This window comes from Vidua chalybeata, chromosome 6 (assembly GCF_026979565.1).
Source record: "Vidua chalybeata isolate OUT-0048 chromosome 6, bVidCha1 merged haplotype, whole genome shotgun sequence".
Lineage (NCBI taxonomy): Eukaryota > Metazoa > Chordata > Aves > Passeriformes > Viduidae > Vidua > Vidua chalybeata.
The window spans coordinates 33,666,289-33,682,738 of NC_071535.1; the positions used below are offsets into that span (position 1 = coordinate 33,666,289).

At 42.9% G+C, this 16,450-nt stretch overlaps 1 protein-coding gene across 5 annotated transcripts in view; it reads right to left on the reverse strand.

Moving 5' to 3' along the window:
- Positions 1–16,450, reverse strand: part of ACTN1 (actinin alpha 1) — an 87,034-nt gene that overhangs the window by 34,048 nt on the left and 36,536 nt on the right. For all 5 annotated transcript variants that reach the window (XM_053944803.1, XM_053944801.1, XM_053944802.1 and 2 more), the window contains exons 2-3: positions 11,976–12,090; positions 6,760–6,879 (exon numbers count right to left, since the gene is read on the reverse strand). In XM_053944803.1, the coding sequence (XP_053800778.1) occupies positions 6,760–6,879; positions 11,976–12,090 (235 nt within the window). The remainder of the gene's footprint in view (positions 1–6,759; positions 6,880–11,975; positions 12,091–16,450) is intronic.

Sequence of the window (16,450 nt, forward strand, 5' to 3'; positions counted from 1 at the left end):
TAATCAGACTGGCTCTTTTGCAGTACAATACTGAGAGCAAAACAGACACAGATGATCCCAAAGATTGGGAATAAGCACTAATTTAGAACAGTGTTATTCCCCACAGGGGCCTAAAAGCACCCTCCTCAGGTATAATTACTATTACTTGTAAGTCAGAGAAGCCAAACTGAGACAAGGAAAAGCCTTCCTTCTCTTATCCCATATCTGCTCCAAGTCACCTATAGAACTGCCCAGCATAAATATTCCAGAAGAACCAGTGACAATTCCCAGAGCAGATGAGCTCTAACAGCTGGCTTTGTCCTGTGAACAAGATACCACCAAGAAAACCATACACCATAAACGTTTTAATTTCAAACAAGCCTAAATACATCAGACTGCCTGTATAGGACTTCTTTCAGTCATGTAATTGCCAAAAGATACAACAGAGCATCTCTCAAAGTCCATGCAGCCTGCTGGAAGAGGAAGCAAGGACTCATGCTGACCAGTCTGTGCAGAATGTAACATAAACCATGATTGAGAGCAGACTGTGCTTTACTGCTCATTAGATTCCACAACATAAATCAGCAAGGGTCAACAGCTTGGAGGTTTTACAAGGCAACTGCTTGCGTGTGTGAGGTATGATCTGTTAGAGATGGAGGATCAAGGTCCTGAGAACAGGCACTTGGGGCAATGCTGGCCCAGAAAGAAGCTTCCACCATGTATGGAATAGAGCCAAAGAGTGAACAGATGGGTCTCAAGTACTGATTCTCAACATCTACAAAAATTCCACAGATACACATATATACAGTTACAGAATTTACAGCCTTCACATTTTTGGATAGTAAAACCAGCTGAGCTGCTTTCTCCTACTCATTCTCTGACAGGTCCCTGTATGGCAGGATCTTTCACAAACAAATGACAAGTTACAAAAGTATTTTCAGTAAGAAAATGGTTGGAATTAACCTACTGTTTGGAGGTAGAATAATTTAAGTCCCAAGAAGATTGTCAGAAACCATTTTTGTACTACTGTAGACGCCTCCATGCCACTTCTTTCATAAAGCTGCCCAGCAGGAACACATTGTGTTCTGGGGCAAGCGCAATTTGCGGTATAGGAATTGACACCTGTCTGGATAGCGCCAGAAAAGTAACAATATTTGAATCTTTCCTTTTAAGCTGTTAAAAAAAATGCTTTTCTTCTTATGAAAAAAATTCAAAATGTGAACCTTGTTGTATTCAAAACCAACAGACCAGCAGCACACACCCAAAAATAGATTTTCAGAAATCATGCCCAAATTCCTGAAAACTTATGATTTAGAGACACGTCACGCAACTTCCAGTGTAAATGAGAATTATAAGCTCTACTGTCCTTTGACATATATCTGAATTTTTGATTACAGATGCAAAAGACAGAAAACAAGACGTGCTACCTTCTTCTACCACAGTAAAACTGTTTCTGTTCCTTTCTAAACTTCAGAGTACACCAAGATCTCCTACTGGGTCATCAGTGTGCCCAGAATTAAACAGCCAGTAACTTTTCAGTTCAGTACAAAAACGTACAGTTACTTTTGCTGGCATGAAAAAACTGTGTTTGTCTGTTAACGGTTTTCACCAAATTAATTTTTTCATAGACATTTTGAGGTCAGGGGGTTGTCTGTTAGGCTGATGCAAGACAATGTCATGCGATGGCAAGCGTATCCAGTTCTGTACTTTTTGCATTCTTCATCCCTCCAATAAAGCACTGCAATCAACTTAAAGGGAAATCCTCACTATATCTACAAGTACCTGAGATACTGCAGCTAAAATATGTAAGAAAGCATCTGTATTTTCAGCTTGTTTGTTTTGTTCATGTGATAGATATTCACGGGGATCTTCAAAAAGCAAAAAACCCAGTACTTGTAAAACCCCCAACAGTTGGCAGGACTCTTCTAGGATATATTTAAGACCTGAAACTAAATTGAGCTCTTTAATGGGCTTGATTAAAATCTGATGACAATACTTAATGCTGAAAATGCTTCATGAACAGTAATTAATCAATCACTGAGTTGAAACAGGTAATTAATAATACTGCTCCATGGATTTAAATTGGAAATAAAGGTCCAGATACTTAAATAAAACTGATAGTGTTAAGTTGCATAAGAACTCGGCACTATGTTCTGGTCACATTCTAAAATTCCGGTTTTATAAAGTCAGCTGGTGGAATTAAGTGGAAGTATCCCTTCTTTCCTAGTCCTCTTTACAGCACAACCCATTAAAAAAGGAAGATGTGCTCCCTGTTCCCGTATCTGATTGTTCTTTAGCAGTGCACCAAAACAAAGCTGCTGTGGAGGAAATCCAGAATATTTCTACCACTTCATCTCCACATGTCATTTTACTTCACACAGTACCACCATGTACCAAGCAGATACTGATGTCAGTGAGGTTAGGGAGTGATCCATCCCAGGATATACATTTAACAAGCCACAAAATCCTCTGTCATTTTTTTGGTTGTTGTTGCTCTTTGAAATAGAGTTGACAAAATGGTTACTATTTGTTAGAAGCAGGCAAGCATTTTTCATTTCTAGTACTAAAAATCTTCACCTGGAAACCTGGTTACAAAGTCAACCAGACTGATCAGAAGACTCTATGCTCTGTGGCCCTCACTCACTTGATTTTCCATCTCACCCTTCCCCGTTGCCAACCTCCTTTTCCTTCAGAATTCACAACCCTTCATCTGCTGCCAGTCTCTTTCTAGTGTAGTAGAATAGGCTATGAAACAAAAGTTAAAAACACGGTTGCAAAATAGGTTTGCATGAAGATTTCTGCTTCCTGGTGATGAAGAAAAAGAAACTCCACAGGAATTGTAAAAAGGTTGAATGCAACACTACAAAGCTAGAACAATCTAATGTTTAATTAAAGACAGTATGCTTGCTCCCTGCTGATATAAGGAAGACTCAGTAATGTGAGAGCAGTTCACGTATTAAAACACTTGTAATCAGACAGTATTTTCTAAAAGCCTGGCTCTGCTTTCCAAGTGCTCTTTCGAGGCAGGGCCTCTGCAAGCACGGTGTGCACTTCACTACCAGCAGCTGTTGAAGGAACAGCAGCAGCAAGCACATGTTATCAATGTGATTTACATTCAACTTGAGGGTTGACCAATTGCTGGCTGAAGCTGGTGAAGCATCTGCATCCACTAGAAGGAAATTTTTTGCACCAGTGAATATGCTTCCACCCAGCTCCTATCATTGTACCAAGTAACAAGTAGGCAAGAACTACAGTATTGGTTGGCCACAGAGACGTGCCTTTTGAAATGCCAACGCCTCTTTTAAATGCAGGAACTCGTTTTGAAAAATGCAAAAACTATTAAGCTTCCTTTCCTGCCATGAATAGTTAGAAGCAGAATCAGCAACACAGAAACTGTTATCCCCTCCTAGATACTTCTGAGCTGCCCATGAGAGCAGAGCCTTTGGCTACACCATGGAGAGAAGTTGCGGGGCATGAACAACTGGCAGGATAGCATTGTGATCTGGGAATTGGAGACATAGAACAACAATGGTGACAACATAAAGGCTGCTCTGCATTTTGCTCTGCAAAAGCCAAATACAGCAGGACAACTATCCACGGCCTTGTCTTCAGAAAGCATGTTGCTCCTGATGGTCCTGTCAGATTTAGGACAGATAGCTGGCATTGTTAGTGAGGGTGTAACTCTCAAGTCCCTGAGAGTGGACAGAACATAGGGACAAATAAAATGCTACGCTTCACTCACTGACATAGGGGAGACCCGATTTTCTCCCCCTTTTTTTTTTTAATAGTGAAATAAATGTATGCCTGCACTGCCTGGTGCTTCAGTAGGTGTTTTACTCAGATGGGACTTTTGCAATCATTGAAATCCCTAAGGTTTATTTATCCTTTTGCTTGTGCGGTGAGAATAGGGGTCAGTTCATCCAAAGTTATCTGTATGTTGAAATAAGCAAGATCTGTTTAAGAAAACAGCAACTTTCTATACAGATTTAAGGTAAAAATAAACCAGTCCTAGGGTGACATACTTGACCTATTCAGCCTGTTAAGTCCCAGGAGCATTTGACATGAATATGGAATCTATTACAGCAAAAGAAGGCTCCTGGAGGTGTCAGGTGACAGTGAGATTTAAAAGCAGATGAAAACCATTTGGCTAGAGTCTTCCTTGAGCCAGATTTATACATACCTGATTTACACATATCTGCTGTATGCCACAACATACTTTGAGTCTATGGACTCTGGCTAACAAAATGTTTAGATTAAAACAAAGCAAAACCTAACCCCCCCAAAAAAAACAGGACATTGATGGCCAATGTCTACAGAGAACTACAGCTAGACTGCAGACCCTTCACACAGGACCCTGCTGCTTAGCAGATACCCAGAGATGGAACAAGCCCCTGAGGAAAGGAGTGTGCTCCCTCAGCCAGTACCACCACACTGCTACTGCATGGTGGTTTTCTACTCTGGGAGAAAAGCTCCCTAGAAAACCTTCTACATCAGTCCAACCTGACCAAGGCATCTACAGCTCATTTTCTTGGTGCATAATGATGACTGACTCATTGGTTTTGACCTTCTACCTTGCTGCTGCATGATGTCTTTTAAAAGTCTCAAAGCAAGTCCCTAAAATTCATGCTTCAGAAAAGTTCATGATCCCTTTCATGGACAGAATAAACTTCTGTGCTGTCCAAAGTAAATTCTGTTTTTATAGCTGATGTGCAGTTCACTGCCCACCAAGCACCTGACAGGCTGGGCAGAAGTCTCTGCAGCAGGTTATGTTCTTTGGTGACAAGCAGAGTGGCCTGGGCTCAGTCTGTGTGCAGGGGCAGGCACTGGGGCAGGCAAGTCCATGCCGTGACCACACCTACGTGGCCTGAGCTGGCATCACAGCACAGGCCCAAGCACTCTGCATAAAAATCAAAGCTAACCTTAGACTAAACTGCAGTGCTTTGTCAACTTTGCTCGTTTAAATAAAGCCATACGTATTGTCCATGTAGCTCCATAGGCACCAGGACAAAGGAAAGCCAGGAAACATTTGGCAGGGGAGTTCAAGGTCACTATTCAGATTGATATGGATCACACTTCTGTCACAAAATGGCACTTCAGCCTATTTCTGAACAGGGTAACTGCTCTGAGTCCACACTGAATAGGTAGGCCCTGGTAATCTTTGGTCACAGATAATTTGACTTGCAAATTATTTCTAAGTGCTGTGAGATGCAGTCACAGCTGACTCAGGAACAGAGTTTAAAAAAAGAAATCCCTCAGAAGAAGAGAAACTAGTGCCAGGGAGAAGAGAATCAGAAGGAAAAAAAAGGGGAATTTAGGAAGAAAGAAAGATAAGGTTTACATATACTCTGGAAAATAGGAGCTATTTTAAGGTAGACGATCTCTGGGTCCAGATCCAGCTTCCAGTTTTTTAGTCTGAAAAGGGTCCTATGCAGATATGGACTATTGTATCAGACGCCGGATGCACAAAATGACCTTAGATATGTATTTGTGCTCTATAAACAGTACTCACAGCCAGCAATAGCTTAAGGTTGCTACTGTTGAAAAAGCTGAGAAATTTGAAGGAAAGTTTTACATGCAAAATATCAGTATAGTTCAGCCACTGACCTCTTGCATTTTGCTCTTCAATACCAAACACAGTGAAGAGGCATCTGCAATGTCCCTGACATTAGCTCTAAGTTATTCCAGTCTCCATGAAGTTAAAGCAATATGTTGAGGTAAAGGTTTTAGTACGGCAAACATAAGCACCTGCAGTGGCTGAGGTAATCTGCCTGATCTGACATGGAACAAATGAACCATAGGATGGGTACAGGTCTTGAAGATACCCCAAGAGAATGCTTGAAAATTCAGAACTGGGGACAGCATGGCAAGACTGCAATGACCTCATGAGCTGAGAACAGGCAGAGCTCAGCCCTGTAGCCCCAGGACTCTCCCAAAGAAGGAATACATATCCAAAACTGTATCATGGGCTCATTTCCTGGCTGTGTCATGAGTTTCCCTAGAGAAACCAAGTATTTCCATCTGCAAGGGGGAGATAACAAACCTCCCTCATCTTCCATGGTCACTGTAAAGACAAACCTAGAAACATCTCAGAAGCAGAGAGTCTCCACAGCAACAATGACAACCTGAATCCATAGGAAGGACTTACAAACAGATCCAGAACAGAGAAAAGTGTCATGAAAACCTCTAAGCCCTTCTGGGACCTGGGTGACATATCTGTAAAATACCCACCACCTCTGCTAAAAAGACAAAAATCCTACACAGCTGCCTGCTTTCTGCATGATCTGCAAGTTCTTGAGGGCATCCCTCAAGCTGAGACCACACTGGTCTCTACACAGTGATAAAAGGCTTCCAGCCAGAGCATCCAGCTATGTAGGGTGCACAACCAGAAACCTGGAAGCCATGACAACTGGAACCTCTGGGGTCTTTGTCCTGTGCTGGGGACTGCACTTGGCTTCAATTCAGAGTTTTCTTCATTTGAGAAATACCTCAATTAAATTGTTTCTGTCATTGCTCAAAGCTTTCCTTAACTCATGAGAACCAGGAGAAAAGCAGGATGACTGGACCAATAATCCCAAATGGAAATCAGGTTTGGCAGCCTGGTGTGAAGATAGGATTTAGAACCAGAGTAAAAGCCTACTATATCCCATTTTTAACTCAATTGTTTATTCTACAAGAACACAGTAGGGCTAAGGAGGTGCAAAGGGAAATGACATGCTGCTATGAAAGAAAGGCAAGGGCTAAGCACAGCTTGGGCTCTGAAAAATCAGATGGTTCCTTTACCTTCTGCTCCAATGGATACTAGCTTGACTCCTTTGCTGGCAATGAAATCCAAGGCCTTGTTCACATTGGATATTTTGTGCACTCGCATTTTGCCTCTTTCAGGCTTAGCCAGACGTTCACCTAATAAGAAAGAGGCAAAAAAAATAGTATTAGAAAACAATTCTGCACCTGCTCTTCCCTGGTGCATGTTTCCTGTGGTGTGGCTCCCCATGCCCAGCCTGGCAGAGAGTAGACCTCCCTGCATCCTTTCGGGACAGCCACACTCACCGTTTAAGCACACCCAGAAAGAATCAGACAGAAAAGTATCTTTTTGATGCATCACAGATAAGTTAGTAACAGAGAACCTGTCCTTTTCAGAGTAGGTTTGCATCAGAAGTGAAAAAAATCTGTTAAATCTCCACTGAGCTTGGCGATGGAACCAGCCTCCCCTAGCCACAGATAACAAGGCCTGGAAAGCGCACAAACTGCCCCATCCCCAACAAAGACAGGTGAGGAGCTCTCCTCCAGCATTTGCAACACCCAACTTACAAAGCAAATCTCTCCTTGGAACTACCTACAGTCAAGTATGAGGGTGATCTTGTACCTTGCCTTTTCTTTCCCCCAGCCAAGATTCAGACCTCCTACCTCTCTAGTCTCTCCACTGAATGGCCAAAACTGCCTGTAACAGGAAATAAAATTACTTCTTTGGCAAAGTGGCTTTATAACTGTAAGGACTGTCACATCAACTCCTTTCCATTAAGTTTGATGTATTTCTAACTCTATACTAGGTCTTTTACACAAGAGCATTTTAAATGTTTACACTGAGGCACAAAGAAGGAAGCAGCCTAGCCCTGAGGAAAGAACAGGTTAATCTCTGATAGAAATCAGTCTTAGGATAACACCCAGCTCCTGACTGCAACAAAGCTGGTAGATTTGGTAAAGCACTTTCCAACCTTATTTATTTGAAAGAGGTACATTAAATGCAGTCATGTCCTTCTTGATAGGCTGCTTGTAACTACAGTCTACTTTAATAACCCAAGCACTCAGAGTAAGCAAATTAAAGCTTGGACAGGTGGACTTTTCAAAGAAACCTCAAACAGAAATATAATTAGATGGGATTTCAGGAACCACCTGTACACAACAACATTAGAAATGAAGAGAACATCTACATCCAGATCACAAGCTCCAGAAGACAAAAACAATCTAAAGAAAACCCAAGCTGATTTTCTACTTTAAAAAGGGGTAATTAAAAGGAGATCAAATGGGCAAGTCTAGGCAAGTTACTTGACGTATTCAGTTCCAAAAGTCTTCAGCTATATCTTGAACTGAATTTTTAAGTCAATGTAAGCTGACTCAAACCCTTTATTTGAGGTCTAAGTGTGAGAAAGAAAAGTACTTGGCTTGTTTCCTAACACAGGTGTGAGGAAAAGCTAAAACAGAGAAGAGAATAGTATCTCCACAACCATGCCCTCTAAAGGAAAAATGTCTGGAACTTCCAATCCTTTAAAAATGTTTCAGTGGTTACTATAAACTGGTGTCATTATCTCTCACACTAAAGGATAAAACCAGATTCATTTTCAAAAGAAAACAATGTCTGACAATCTAAGTTAAAAGGTGTATTTTATGGTACTGCCTCCTTCCTAGGATGCATTTTCCTAAAATGAAAACCCAACTTTTTTGTTTTAATGGAACCTCAAGTACATGTCACAGTACACTGTTTTATTTTTCCACTTGGATAATGCTAGTAATTCTAAAGAAAAGTTGAAGCATTTTTGGTGGCAGTTATTTGCAACAGTTTCAAAATGACATTTTACTGTGTAATTGTACAATAGACTTAAGCAGTCTTACGCAGCCAAATGTCAACAAATGGTTGAGCCAGCTAAAACCCAACCATTTCCTTCAATGTGGGTTCCTTCAGTTCAATGTGACTGCAAACTAGCCTTGCAAAAAAGAAAAATAAAGACAAGCGATCAGGTTTCAGCTGGAATAGCAAGCTGATCCAATTCACCTTGTGGCCACATGTGCAATGCCAGTGCAGTGAGGAGCATCTGAACTGCTCTCCCTGGGGCTGGGGAGAGCAGGATTGTTCCCCCTGACAGCCACAAGATCCTCAAGTCATTGATGGTGACTGCAAACCTCTCTCAGATTCAAATCCTTTCTCGGTGAACTTTTTTAGCTTTCAAAACCCAATGACTATTTCCTTCAGACTTTCCTTCATTTGAGACTTAGATTTCCAGAAAAAAGCATCATCAGGTTCCATGCCATACATTATTAATGATGCAGAATGTTAAAAGGAAGCCTGCTAGAAATATGTTCTACTTTGAGCTATTGGTGTTACTGGCTTTATTTCTCAGTACTTCTCCTAGCTGACAAAATGAAAATGGTCTACTACTTGCTTCCATTCTCTGATTCTCATGTGCTAGCCCAAGGTTGTGCTGTAAAAGCAAAGCAATGCAAGGATGTGTTGGCATAGAAGTTGTTCCCTGCAAATTTATTTGGGAAAAATTTCAATTAGTAACTCTGTCTGTTTAAAGGGGAAAATAAGCACCTTACAACTTTACTTTAAAAGTACTAAATGTAAGTTCAGCCTTTTTCAGTCTTGTAGTATTATTTTTAAAATGCCTTTGTCAGGGGAAGGAAACATATATCATGAAAAATGAAAGTGTATCTTTTGGGGCAGTTTCTAAGGGGGGCTGCGGTTGTTACTTCCAACCACAGAGGCCAATCAGAGAGGACCTGCAATGAGGAAGTCCCAGGACAGTCCATGGAACTTCCCCCGCTGTACAGTGACAGGGGAACAAGGGGCTCTTGTGGGGCTGAAAGGGGACCTGTCAGCAGCACAGCTCACCACCAGAAGGCACCACCCCGAGTAAAACTGAAGCACCCTCCTCTTCCAGACCATCATTGCTTCCCATACCTTGGGAAACTGCACTGGATGGGAAAATTGCTTCCTACTTGCCCCAGATGCCTGGCACCAATGTGTTCCCAGGGACACATGGGAGGGTCTCCCTCCTTAAAACAGGTTTCCCACAGTCCCAGTGGCAGTCCCTCTTCCACTGCAGGGTCTCCGGAAGCTTCCCTGAGGCAGGCTCCATCCCTCCTGCCATGGCAGAGTGGCAGCAGCCACCCTGCAGCAGGGGCAGAGGGAGATAGTGCCCTTTCACTCCCACATGTCAGCCAGGTGGAGGAGGCACTCAGCTCCACATGGCTCTCAGCCAAGCTGGCCCAGCACTCTCATGGCTGAAAGCTCTTAGGGCCTCATACTCTGGGTTAGAGGAGATCAGCATGAAAGAGTGATCCTGCCCATGCCAAATTCCCATCAGCAACTCTGCAGTCCCCCAAAATACATAAAGAAGAAAGTGTGAGCCAAGAGCTGAGAGGCCAGAAGCTGGAACTGGAGGCCTAAGAGCCATCCAGAGACTCACCATTTTGGCAGATGATGAGTGGGAACCGTGGCAAAAACACACAGGTGAGCCCTTGCCAAACATCAGGAGACTCCTGACCCTCATACACTGCTCCCCTTATGAGCTGCTACTTCCCCAGCTATGGACCTAAGGGGTTGCTAGAGGAGCTGGCAGCTGGAAGGAAGCTCTGTATGAGCAGTGGGGCTCACAATGGATAAGGGAACTGCCATGATGGAAGTGAAATGAGGAAAAAATGTGCTATATTTCTCTTTTTTTGCCACTGCACTTAGGAGAGCTGCATTCTAGCTCCTGCTGCCTCCAGGGAGAGGATGCTCAGTTTAAGTGTGTGAAGGACCATGGCCTCTGGTGGGATGCAGTCCCCAGCTGTCCCCCATTGGTCATGCAGCAGCAGGCTGCAGGCACAGAGCTGCTCTGCACTGGGACAGGGATGTGCCATGCCCACGCCAATTGGAAGCCGCTGGCTTCTTCTCAAACAGAGGTGGATCTGACAGGCCTTGCCAGTGGGCTACCAAAGGGACAACAGCAGAGGAAGAGTGGGAGATGATGCAAGGAAATTAAGCAGCATGAGATACAAGGTCCTCTGCTTTAGCACCAAGCCTCATTTGCCCTCTCCTACACATCCTTCTCTCCCCTGTCTTCCAATCCAGCTATTAGAAGCTAAGCTTCTAATCAAGGCCCAGCATCCAGGCTGCAAACCTGCCTCTCTGAGGGAACACAAATACAGAAAATACACTAACAGGACCCTGCCACCTCATTTCTTACAGGCACCCCAGAAACAATGTGCATGCTGCAAAGGTCTGACAGTGTTTCCAACTCAAATCCCCCCAAACCACCAGCATGGGCAAACTCCCTGAGATTTCACTCTATATTCGTAACTTCTTGAAAAACACTGACCATAAACTGACAGAATCTTTGCATAAAATGGAAAAAGGGAAGGTAAGGAAAGAAAAGGGACATAGAAAGGCAGTCTGAGTGCTACTATCATGGCCATTTAATTGGAAAATATACCAAGGTCAGGAATTCAAGCCACTGAATTGCTGCCATTGGCTCAAAAAGCCATCAAAACAAAGTCTGTGAGCTGGGGTGAACAACCCCAGTTTGATAAATACAGTCCTGCCCTCCTTCAAGCCCTCCTACAACACTTTACTAAGGTATTTATTTCATGAGCACATTAAAAGGGATTAATGCTTATATGAAATAATCCCTGGGAGATAACTGTCTAGTAATGGGCCATTTGTGACACAGAGTAATACCAAATCTGACCTAACTTGTTCATGACACTGCTTCTATTTCAGAGGGATTTTGCTTTTCTTCGGGATTTTTTTTTTCCTCCCATGAAGGTTTGAGCATTGAGCTCAGATTGAAACTAGAATGGAAAAAAAAACTTGAGTCATGGCTGAAATTGAATGACACATAAGATTTACTCCCTTCTTCCAGTAACTTCTATCATACTCCCACTGCCATGTGGCTCTGGTATGATTTCCCAGTGCAGCATTCCCACACTTCCCAGAGCTGCTTCATCAGCCCTGCCAAGCAGTAAGAGCCACTGCCTGGATCTTTACAGGAGGCTGTGCATTCCTGACAGGCATAGAAAAGCCAAGAAGCCAGAGCAGGAATGCAATAGGCAGCCTGCACAGGCCATGAGCTTTGGAGTACCTTCCAAATTGGCCAGTGCTGGAGACATATATTCCTTAGGGAGAAATTTGTTCCGAATCAGGAAGCAGCTGTTCTTCCATTCCAGCAAAAACTGCAGCATTACAACCCTTGCAATCAGTACCCTGCATGGGCAGCACCACACAGAACCTCTCTCACCTGAAATGACTTCCAGAAGTAACATGAGTTTAAGACCATCCCTGAAATCTTCCTCTATGTTCTCAATCTGTGTCCCAGCCTTGCGGAGGTGAGAATTACACCATGCTGTAAATGTCTAAAACACAGAAAAAGGAAGGGGGAAAAAAAAGCAGTCAGTAATCTTCCCACAAACTAAACAACAGTTCCCAACCAAATCAGTGCTGTTAAGTACCATAACAAATGCTCATTAAGTTATTATCTCTCCATCCAATGTCCTTGTGGAGCACAAGCATTTGCACCTCTAAACACCCAAAGAAGTTGCAGATGTTTCTGCAGCAGAGGGAATCTGAGACAGTCACTTTACAGCTCTAGCACATCTGATATTCTGGAGAGGCTTCTCATTTTCTGTTTGGCTTAGAATACCTTGAAAACTATTTTTAAGCATGCTAAGTGCTCAGATTGCTAAAGACTTCCAGTGGTATTAGATAACACATATTAATACGAAGGAGAACAGAGGACAACATTCCAGATGATCTTGTCTCTAGAGAGGTGCTTGAGAAAAAAAAAGAACCATTCTTCAACTGCCTCTGGTCTACTCCATCCCCAGCAACCCTCAGACACTGAAGGACAGCATGCTGAGCTCCTCAGCCACATAAATCACATCCCAGTAGCGTATGTCCTGCTGCCTCCATTCTCACTGACTACCTGCTAAGCAGACCTCCCTTTCCTGTGATCATCCCAGCTTTCCTCCCCCATCACATGGAGGGATAAATACTTTCTGAACAAGGATAATATCACCCATCTCAGCAGAAGTGCAGGTCCTAGCAAGGATACAGGCATCCATTACTTAGTGACACTACAGTCTAGCACAGCCCCAAACTGCCACTACCTGAGAGGCTCTGGCAGAAGCATCATTGCAGCCATCTCAAAAATAAAATCACAGCGCTCTGTAATTAGTGATATCATGCACCACCACTGGAATAATAATATGAGTCTGAAGTGCAGGACAGACTGAGGTCCAAACTACAATACAGCCAGTACTATACAGGCTAAACAAAACTCTTATTTGAAAACACCTTCTGACCTCAACTAGTCAAGACAAAAGTATCCGTCATGTGAGAGAAATTAATTTCACCACAACAGATGACAACACATTTTTTGTGGTTGCAATCTGTAAGCCCATGCTCTGAACAATGGGCCTGTGGGGCACTGACAGGGGAGAGACCATCTCTTCCAAGAGATGTGACAGGAGTTACCTCAAAAGAGTACCATGTGAACTAGTCTGAAAGAGAAAGGTTTGCTGGTCAAAGCACAAGAAGCAAATATAAAACATGTCAGACACCTCTGTGTGGCATAGACTTAGGTGAATCAAAGAGCTGATTCTCATCTGAACGTGCAGAAGCTGTTTGACACAAAACTACTGTTTGAAGAGTAAATGGTAGCAACCAGGAGGACAAGTTTGTTCAAGTGCTAATGAATGTGTTTCCCAGTGTTTGAATAGCAGACCAAGTAAACCCTTTTCTTTGTACAACCTGATAACCCCTCTATCACCCTCTAAATAGAAGGCTGAGGTTACTCAAAAATGAATGTATCCAAAAGCTCAGTACTACCACAAGGAAAGTCTTCCCTCCCTCTCCCAGATGTGGTCCTAGAGCCAATTCAACTCACTGACCCAGCAAAGAAAATTGTTTACTTTCTTAAAACTGGTCTTCGGCTCAGTAGTGCATGGAAGCAGTTCAGCAGAATTTTAACAAGCCTTTACAAAAGAAAACTGGGCACAGAAGGGCCAAGCAGAAGGGTGGAGTGGACCACAGCAGCCATCCATTTTAAGCTGCTGGGGAACCACAGAAGGACTCATTTAATACTGAATCAGAGCACACTAAAAATTTAGAAATGCTTTACTACTTATACCTTGCATGGAATTTCAAAAGAAAGATTACCCCAAATGGCAACATGATTGTTCTTCGTTGTCTCAAAGCTGGGCTTTTGCTACTAACCTGCTCTCATTTGAGTTCACCAGACCACAAAGAGTGTGGCAGAACATTTCCTTGAAAAAAGCATTGCTCAACAGCTGCCAAGCCTTCCACTGCTGTGCTCTGGCCTTGTTCTCCACTGGGACAATGGAATGGAGCAGGGTAACAGCACAGCTGTAAATACTTTTATGGCAATGGCCCTTTGGACAGATGCACACATTGTGAAAGTCTGGGATCTCTTTTTTCAAAATGGCCTGGTTTCTTTCCAGATTTGGAAGCTTGGAAAAAAGAAGAGTAAGTAATTAAGCACCTTTTATTGCTTTTTATTATTAATCCCCTGAGGAAAAAAAAAAAAGAGGTGGTGGGTTGTTTGTTTTTTTTTTTTTTTTTTTTTAATAAGAATAGTTTTATTTGGAAAAGGGCCCTGTATCCTGCAGTACATACTTTTGGTGCTATTTTCTTCATTCTACTGCTTGAGCTGTATTACAAGAAGAGAGGTTAATGTATTTGGCTCCCTTTTGCAGCCAGGCTACTTCACTCTTCCAGAAAGGGCAAATGAGAGAAGATATGCTTTCAAATGCTACATCATCATCACATGTCAAAGTATGAGAGCAAGTTTTGTCAGAAAGGTTGTGGATGCCCATGAACCTCCTTCTCATATCTGGAAAGCAGACAAAGAAAAATACCTTGAGCTAGTGTCTGGTCCTGGGTGACATTACAAAATTCATGTCAATTTGAAGAGGAACCCCGAGATAATTCACAGGCCACAAGGCTGCACTTTTATTTCTTGTCTGACTTCTCTGAAGTCATTTCAGTTTTGTTCTCCATCAGCCCAAAGCAGATCAGACATCTCTGCTTTAAATCACTGGTAAGTCCAATACAGCTATACATGGCATCCCTCTGCACAGTTTGAGGGTGGAAGAGAGTCACCAGTTCTACACTTCCAAGGAACACAGATGAAGTTAAATGCAAATTACAAATTTTCTAAACTCTGCTTTATTAAAAAGCCTGGCAGGATAACTAGATCAGTGAGAGTATTTTTATTGCTGCAAGGGTCACCTAGGGCTTGGTAGGAAACAAAGTCCCAGAGCCAGCACCAGCTTCTCAAGTGGAACCATCTCCATCTCATCATGGCCTCAGACAGGCTGAAGTGACACAATTCCACAAAACACTGCCATTAGCCATGAGTTGCAGAATGGACACTTCAGCTTCTCAAGAACATGGACCATGAAGAGTGAATAGATGGAGCACACAGTTTCCATGAGACAATTCCCAGATGCACAGACATTTTCTCAAGGCATCTTCAGGTCCCACAGGAATTCCAACAAGCACAACACTATAAGCAGCACAACAGCATATGTGAACAGCAACAACCAGTATCCCAGTGTGGATGCATTAGGCCACTGTATAAGAAAGCAGGATTATGAATGTGTTTAATAACTGCAGTGGGACTCACAAACTGTATTCACCACAGATCAACCCAAAGCAATACCTATCATCAGAAGATAGCTTTATGTTGCATTTACTGTACATCCTGCAGAGGGGTAAAATACCTTCATACTTCAAAACAGTAAACTGGAAAGAGATCTGACAGATAGGAGAAGCCTAGAGAAATGCATCAGAAAAGCAGAGGGAAGCAAGAGAAGGGAGAGCTGAAATTTTCACTGTCCACTGAGTCTTGCAATCCTGGCAGTCTTGTTTAGAGCCATTTTTACTGACTTGGCTTCATGCATCTGCACAGGATCCTTTTTGTTATTCTAGGAAACCTACTGAAACCTCCCACTCACCCCAGCCACCTTCTGGGCAGCACAGCAGCTCCTCCCCACGCCTTGAGTCACAGCTACCAGTGACAAGAGGCTCGGTGGCAGCTAAGCCCTGCTGTGCCGCCTGGCACCAGCAAACATGTTTCAAAATTGGAAAGGGCTGTCAAAAGCAGCCAGCCGCCTTTCTGGTGCAGGCCTGGTCCTGGGAGCAGCCAGGTAAGGAAAAAAAAAACAAAAAACCACCACACCTGCATTTGTTGTGGTGAGGTGACTTGCACCCAGTTCAGAGGGCAAAAATATGCTGTCAGGCAGGAACAGCAGAGGTTCTTCCTTGCTATTTGCAGACACAGAAGTCTGCAGATCATTCTCCTGCTTACTTCTAATTCCCTCTCCCAAAGACAAGAAAACAAACAGTCGGTTAACCTTGAGGCTTATGGAAGTTTTAGAACTGGAAAACTACTTAGTGTTAAATAATAGCACAGAAACCTCACACCATAAATTTTCTGTGGCAACTGCACAAGAGGTGCAAACAGAGCTGCATTTCTTGGCCCTTGGATCTTTCCATATATTGTACCTTCAATTTTATTTTTGGACACAACAGATTGCCAGGATACCCCTGTAGGTCTGCCTCTTGTTCACTGTTCACTATGGAAGATGTCTGATGAAGGAGCACGAGTGTTTGCATGTATATAGATGCATTTCTCATCACTGCTCTCTGTACTCCCTGCTCCTATCTAGCTACAATTTGTATTTTTTTTTT